The sequence below is a fragment of the Citrus clementina genome, unplaced genomic scaffold (assembly GCF_000493195.1).
Source record: "Citrus clementina cultivar Clemenules unplaced genomic scaffold, Citrus_clementina_v1.0 scaffold_2, whole genome shotgun sequence".
NCBI lineage: Eukaryota > Viridiplantae > Streptophyta > Magnoliopsida > Sapindales > Rutaceae > Citrus > Citrus x clementina.
Genome location: NW_006262688.1, coordinates 3,943,733 through 3,951,684, shown reverse-complemented (window position 1 = coordinate 3,951,684; position 7,952 = coordinate 3,943,733). Strand labels below are relative to the sequence as shown.

Sequence of the window (7,952 nt, the reverse complement as noted above, 5' to 3'; positions counted from 1 at the left end):
TTTTCCTTTTAAAAAAAAAAAAAGTACCTACCTCATAGTCTTAGGTTCCGAGATATCTCAACAACATTCATTAATAATACAAATTTCATTCGATTGAAATGGAACATAACATTATCACATTCTATATTGTTCAATTCAATTTCATTTATTTAAAGAAATGAGTGGTGTCATCATTCAATTAAAATTAAATTAAAAAAATTTATTTTTTGCATATTTTTCTTAGCCCAACTCTTGTGTCTTGATGAAGCTGAAGCGTGTCATGCTGCTGTACGAACGTGTGTCATACTTCAATAGCTTGATACGCTGGACATTTTCATTCGAGAATTTAACTCCTATGAGAACGTTTTTCAATTTGGTTGTAACTCGAAAGTTCGAAATGATGCGGTCTTCTTAGGAAATTCGCATAGCAAAACTATCAAATTCTACTACCTCAAAATCGGGTTAGCCCCGTACATTTTTGTCAAAGTTAGATTGGACCCGAGTTTTTTTTTTCATCATATCTGCTTTGTTGTAATAGAGTTTGTATTCCTTCGTTGATAAAAATGTTCTTGTTTAAAAAAAAAATACTGTTGTGAATTTAATTTGGAAAGTATCCAAATATTTATGCAAGTAATATTTGATAATTATCAATAATTAAATGATAAGAAGTTAAATGGAGCAAGATGATAATGGACTGCCAAATGACTGCCAAATATCTAATCCAAACTTTATGCTGTCGGTTTCACGTTAGTGATGCGAATGAATATTGCGGAGAAATTGCCGCCCGTTATAAACTAAGCTTGCATCGTTGAAAGTGTTGACAAATGGAAAGAATTTGTTCGTTGATCAACATAAAGTGTGTGACGCACCATTTGCATTAATAGGTGTAGAAACACTCGACACAACCAAGCTATCTTCACAACGGAAACCGCTTTTATCCCAAGAGCCGTCAAGCTGAGGCTAACGATGCAAGGGCAAAAACTAGTCTTTTTTTAAAACACAAATGACTCATAATCGTATATTAAATTTATTTTCCGTTAGGACTTCGTGTTTTTAACTCTCCACCTAAAGGGGTACTCTAATTTATGTCCCAAGACACTTATGGGGTAGTATATTCCCGCCTTGTTAGTTCTTAGCTCTGATAAGAGCCCCTCTTAAGCCAAAAAAAAAAAAAATTTATTTTTTAATTTTTTATTACTAAATTGCCTCTAAATTAAATTATAATTTTAGACAAGAAATTATAATTGGATGGAGTTCGAGAAATTACAATTGAATGAATTCTTCTATTCCAGTTTCAAAAGTAGAATAACGGCGGAGAGATTTATATAAAATCCCTCAAACCCAAAATTGTCTCTTCAATTATAAGATCTTACCATCAAACAAATGTTTTGAGATGTTTTTTTAGAAATTTACAGAAGCATGCTTATGCAGCATCATCATCAATTATTGAAGAAGTATTAACGATTTCTTTAAAATAAAACAAAATTATACCATATTGCCAACACATATATTTGCAGTGGATTCACAGTACACATATATACCAAATTGTCAGTTTGTTGAGTGATTGAATTTGTTATTTAGTATTATTCAAATACATGTACATTTAAGCCAATGGGCTATGCACTTAAGCTAGATTTGAGTCCCAACAATGGGACTCGATTTGCCTCCTAATGAAATTGGATAGGAGCTCTACTTGTCAACTTTGTTATTTGAGATAGATTAGAAATTCTTCCAGTATTGAGTGAGAGTCAAACTTCAAGCTGTGCCATAATAAAATTATTATAAGAAAGTCTAGATAATTTTTTATTGTAAATAACAGTTGAACTCTGATTGTAATATATCAATATATAAAAAAAGACACGTATATTTGATTATATGTTGACTTTTTTTTTTTAAGAAGCATTCAATGATAAAAAGTTATGAGATTTTTGTTGGCGAATAGAAATAAAATTGGAGTAAGGTATTGAGAATTTGAGCAAACTCATAAAATTAGAAAAACTGGATAGATGAAAGCTGGAAAAAAATATAACAAAAATATTAGAAAGCTTATATTAATATTTTAGTGAGTTTATAGAGTAAAATATAAATTTTTAATTTTAAAAATAAATTTATTGAATATTTTAATAAGTTCAAATAACCCACACATTAACAAATTAAAATGGATAATATGTCCTTGCCACCTAAATCGGGTAGCCATTGGGCTTCTTGCCCATGACACATGACCTGCAAAAAACTGTATGGATTTCAATCCAAGCCGTATTTTGGGATTTTATTTCTCTTCGAAACTTTAAAGCCGTGCAGTGGTAGTTATCTTTGATTAGAGTAGGCTTTCTTTTAATGTAAAGATAGAAATCTGAGCTACACTATAATTAGGTGGGATGGTTGTCTCTTCTATTAATGTGAATGAAATTATTTTTTGTTAACGTGCAAGGGGAAATTTGAGCTCTGTCATAATAGACTTAGTGCATATTTAGTATGATTTATTTAATAATTATTAGAGTTTATTTAATTTCATAAGTTTTTATCATAATTTTTGTTTGTTATTGCAATTTAAATAAAATATTTTATTTTTATTAGTAAAAGTTTAAATTTTAGATTTTTAAAAGTAAAGGTTGAATTTTTTTTTAATGATCAAATATATGAAATATTTCCTACTTATTTGATAATTTTATTTTATTTTTTTCATAACATAACTTTAAAAAACTTACTTATTAACAAACAAACAACTAAATTTTTTAAAATAAAAGTTATACTAACAAAAATTTTATTTAAATAATCTCTATTTAAAAAGTTATAGCAAACAAAGTTTTAATTTATATTATCTACAGATTTTTAATTATAAATACCATTAAAATTTTTATAGGGATTTTGCTGACTTACAGTTATTGCAAAATATGGAAAATTTGTGCAAAGACGGTGAGATTCATTATAAGCTCTTTTTATAGTAATATACATGTCAATGATTAAAAAAGAAAAAATCTAACGCGTGTAACCAGACAAATTTATGTTAAAAAAATAATATATAATTTGAATCGCTTAGAGAATATAAAAGCTTTTAATGCCCACGGGTATCGGCGTCGAGCGTTGATGCTCTCTGTAGAAGATATTTTATTTATGTGTGAGTATGTTGTCGGTACATGACTACATTCTATCTTATTGTTATACCAACGCACCAACATCTGCTGTAAATAAAAAAATAAAAAAATAAAAAAAACACTCACACCCCAAAATCATTTTATTGAAGCCGTATGCTTTCCAGACCTAAGAAACAAAACAAAAGGTGTAATAACGAACGAAACAAATTGTTAAGTGTGTATAAAACGCGTGTTACACTCTTGAAGTCCCGTGATAAAGACCACTTGTTGTTACTTGTTAGCATATGCCGGGACACTCATAAAATGGCATCCAAGTTAGAGCTTCGGTTGCACCCACTATTTTCTTCCAATAAAAAGCTAACGGGTTCTTTTATGGCAAGAGAAACGCCACATGAACCAAAAAGAAACCAAATTCTTCATTACTATAATACCCTCGGGCATTAAATTAGTATTCTTCTGTTTTGGAAAAAGAAATATTTTTCTCCTTTTGAGGGCATTTTAGTCAAATTGACAGTGATAATAAACATGAAAAAAGAAGGTGAATGTTAAATATCAGCATCGACATCAGTGTCCCCTCCACTTTAGATTGTACTGTCTCTTCGCCCTCCGAATCCGTTTAATCAAACAAATACACTGTACAGAGTGCGAAAGTCTTTTATTTTCTTTCCTTTCCTTTCACACACACTTGGTTTCTTTACTCTCTCACTGTCTCTCGCTATCGTCTCATCAATCCAATCCTAAGCTTTTGCAACGGCGGCAATGCCGTCATCTCCGTATTTCTACTCATTCGCTCTGTTCATTTCCCTATCTCTCCTCTTCTTCTTGTACGGTCCCCATATCCTCCCCCTCAAACACCCGCCGACCTCGCACATTTCCATCGCCGACGACCTCGACGACCTCTCTCTCTTCCGCAACGCCACTCTCTCGGCGTCCTCCTCACGCGCCTCCTCTTCCAAAGTCTCCCATCTCTCCTTCTCAAACGCTAGGCCCAAAATTGCCTTCCTCTTCCTCACAAACTCCGATCTCGTCTTCGCCCCCGTCTGGTCCCAATTCTTCTCCGGCAACGAACGCCTCTACAACATCTACGTCCACGCCGATCCCTCCGCCAAGCTCTCGGACACTCACAAGCTCTTCCAAAACCGGTTCATACCGGCCAAGAGAACCGAGCGCGCGTCGCCCACACTCATCTCCGCCGCGCGTAGGCTCATGGCCAACGCCATCCTCGACGATCCATTGAATCTGTACTTCGCACTCGTCTCCCAATCTTGCATTCCCCTCCACTCTTTCAGATTCGTCTACCGCTCCCTCTTCGGGAACTCGATCAGAGTCCTGAACGCCTTCTCGACGCAATCCAAGCACAAGAGCTTCATCGAGATCCTCTCGCGAGATCCGAACCTCGCCGAGCGGTACGCCGCGCGTGGCCAGTACGTGATGCTGCCGGAGGTACCGTTCGAGAAGTTCAGAGTCGGATCTCAGTTTTTCATCCTGGCGAAACGACACGCGTTGCTCGTGCTTAAGGATCGGAAGCTGTGGAAGAAATTTAAGCTCCCGTGTCTGAATATTCATTCGTGTTATCCCGAGGAGCATTACTTTCCGACATTACTGTCGATGAAGGATCCAGAAGGTTGCAGTCATTATACGCTGACGAGAGTGAACTGGACTGACAGCGTCGACGGCCATCCTCATACTTACGACACCGGCGAGATCTCGCCAGCGCTTATTCACACGCTGAGGCAATCCAATTCGAGATACTCTTATTTTTTTGCCAGGAAGTTCTCTCCGGATTGCATAAAGCCATTGATGAAGATTGCATCTAAAGTTATTTTCAGAGATTGAATTGACACCATTTCTAGGTAAGCTCATTATTACTGCCATTTTTTAAAAAAATTAATTCATAACTAAATTAATTGCTTTTTAGTCAGCTTTTTAGTTGAGCTAATTAGTGTGAATAGATATCCCACTTTTTAATAATCGAATTTTTCACTTTTTTTTTTTAAAAAAAAATTAAATTGAAATGATTTTTTATGAGGTTATTATTTGTGATGTTTAAGGTTCGAGGATATTATAATACCTGAAAATCCGTATCTTTCAATTTAATTAATCGGGTTGAGGCTGTTTTGGTAGCTAGTTGAGGAATTATTATTATTATTATTATTATTATTATTTGGCTCCTTGCTGGTTGTTGTAACTGTATGCAAATTCTAGATTTCTTTACTTCTCTAATTGTTTGTCGATACTTCACATGTCAAATGTACATTTGACCGAAACAATAGGATAATATAAGTTATTTTTCCTAATTTATGTTTAGTAACATATAACGTCATACTTGAAATATTTTATATTAATTAGTGATAAAAATAATGTTTTTTGTTAATAATAAATGTTACTAATATAATATTATATGTCAAAAATATGACGTAATAGGGTACTAAAAATTTTTAGACTCGTAATGGGTAAACGCTTTTGGTTAAAAATAGTTTTTTTTTAATCACATTTGAATGTTAGTAATATAATAATATCGCAGGAAATGATATTTAAGTGAAAGTATGACAAAACGACAATAAAATTTTTTGTCTTTTTATGAATTTAGAGAATTTTTTTAAATAAAATTATTAAAACGAAAATTCTAAATTCATGAAAGGGTAAAATTTTTTGTTTCCATCTTAGCATGCTTTTGTTTAATATCATTAACACAATATTATATGTTACAAATAAGCCATGTTTTTCATTAGGCTAATGTTAACTTACAGCCTTCTCACGTAAATAGTGAATGGTGTGGGTCTATTCACTATTTATATGAGAGATACATGCATACAACTTAAGGGATCCTTTTCATTATTACAGGGACGATGAGCTAACAACCAACACAGGAATACAGGATGACCTTAGCTTTGTTCTAATCTTGTGGACTAGGTAATGCGATGCCTTGTCATTTGTTTGAAAACATTAATTGCTAAAGCTTTTAGATTTAGGTCAAAAGGAATTACCCTATTGTAAAAGTATGAAAAGAGCTGGGCCACCTATGCTTAGATTAGGCATAGCTTTTTGGACGGGCACCTTGTTTTTGTGGTCCAAATTGTCAAAATGATGCGACTAGCTGGTCCATTTTGATGCTTTGGATCCATTTCTCTGCAATTTGCGAGTCCCACCAATTAGTTTTAGTTCCAAAGGATCTTGTTTGTAAGTGCATTTCTAGGATACAGCTATTATGATAATCACTTTTACAGTTTATATGAGTTACAACTCCTCTCACTTTCTGTTACAAATTTTAAATTTTTTCTAATAAATTTTAAGATAATTTTTGTTATAGATTCCAACTTCAACTTATGCAATAAAAACTTTAGAATTTGTAACAAAAATGTTTAGGATGTTTAACAAAAGAATTTGAGACGAGTAATGAAAAGTGGAAGTGACTGTACTGCACGTTTGTTGTATGGTTGTATAAACTGTGTTTCGAAAGCATTTTTATAAAACTGTGCGGTAAGTGTTTTTGTAGAAAACTTATTAATTAAAGTGTTTTCTACAAAAATGCTTCAGTTGCTTATGTTTTACTTTCAGTTTTATCTTATATATAATTAAATTAGGGAATCAATCTAGATATTACTGATATGTTGGGAAAGATTAACCTGAAGATAAAGGAACCTTATATTATTGTCAAATAAATACTGAAAACATCAGAATAGAATATTAAACAATAGCGTGTTATGAATGGCATATTAATAGGGATATTAAAATCGGGAATCTCGCGCAAAATGATGAAGAAGAGAAAGATTAGGGGATGTATAATGAAACATTAAACATTAAACTACTGGTGACACAAAAGTGCCATCACTAGTTATATGGCTCTGACAAAATTTATTTTTATTTTCAGGAATGCTAAAGAATGGAGGGAGTTTGTGTGTGGTGGGGGGAATAAGGTCCTTTCACAGCCTGCTTCTTCTTGTGTACAGTGGTAGTATTGTAGTTTGTGTTGCTTTTTTCCTTTTCCCCTTCAATTTTCCTTTTTCTTCTTGTTAAATGAAAATGGATGGTGGAGCTTAGAGTGGAGTGTTAAAAGAGCAATGCTAAGGCAAAGGCCCATTGCCTTTTTCTCTTATTCTCTCTCTCTCTCTCTCTCTCTCTCTCTCTCTCTCTCTCTCTCTCACTTTTTTCTTTTTTTCCCCTAATCAATCTCCCATTTGCTCCTCCACCAAATCCTTTGTATATGTTTTACATAATATTATTAAATATAATCCAATTAAAGTTGGAAAATGCAATGCGTCGCCATGTATTTTCTGTGGTATTAGGCTCTTCTCTTCGTTATCTGAGTCAATTCTTGGATCATCAGTGCCTTTTTTACTTTTTGGTCCGCGCTTGTCTCATCATGGAGAGTACGGAGTCCAAGTTTTTGTACGAAATTTTTCCTCCGTGAATATATTTATATATTATTGTGAGGTAATCCTTTTGTATATTTATTTATAATCTTGCTATAATGATATTGATTCCCTTGATAATAATATAATCGTTTGTGTATGAAGACTATTTGATTTAATTACTTGTGAAAATTATTTCTAGTAATTACATTCGAGTATTATACAAAACATATATACATCATGGTTGTTTTAGCCTAAAGTCAATCCTTAACAAAAGTTAAAACCCAGCGTCTGATTCGGTCCTCGGCTACTTCTTGAAGTCTTATTTGAGAAAGTCCCAGTAAAACAGAGATACGTAGCTAAGCCTGATTAGGGACCTTAGCCCATAATAACTAAACATTTGAAACAAAAAGTTTTCTCTTGGACTCTTGCTTAAGACTTATTACGGATCTCGAAGGACTGATATTGTGGTCAAATGTTTAAAATCTTTTGAATTTCTTGTTCTTGTTTAAATTTAGGGACTTTC

At 33.2% G+C, this 7,952-nt stretch overlaps 1 protein-coding gene across 3 annotated transcripts; it reads left to right on the top strand.

Moving 5' to 3' along the window:
- The first annotated feature begins 3,369 nt into the window (after positions 1 to 3,369).
- Positions 3,370 to 7,476, top strand: LOC18052270. 3 transcript variants are annotated; one of them, XR_002907278.1, is made up of 3 exons: positions 3,370 to 4,927; positions 5,919 to 5,987; positions 6,946 to 7,476. XR_002907278.1 is itself a non-coding variant. In XM_006445726.2 (2 exons), exon 1 carries the CDS (start codon positions 3,834 to 3,836, stop codon positions 4,908 to 4,910), a length of 1,077 nt encoding a protein of 358 aa, XP_006445789.1. In that variant the 5' UTR covers positions 3,370 to 3,833; the 3' UTR covers positions 4,911 to 4,927; positions 6,946 to 7,475. The 3 variants fall into 3 exon arrangements, 2 of the variants coding, with proteins under 2 accessions (XP_006445789.1, XP_024047617.1); XM_006445726.2 differs by lacking the exon at positions 5,919 to 5,987 and having other exon boundaries at positions 6,946 to 7,475; XM_024191849.1 differs by lacking the exon at positions 6,946 to 7,476 and having other exon boundaries at positions 5,919 to 6,315.
- Positions 7,477 to 7,952: the final 476 nt, after the last annotated feature.

Bases quoted from the DNA above. Each gene is read 5' to 3' on its own strand.
- LOC18052270 (XM_006445726.2), top strand. From the start codon at position 3,834: ATGCCGTCATCTCCGTATTTCTACTCATTCGCTCTGTTCATTTCCCTA.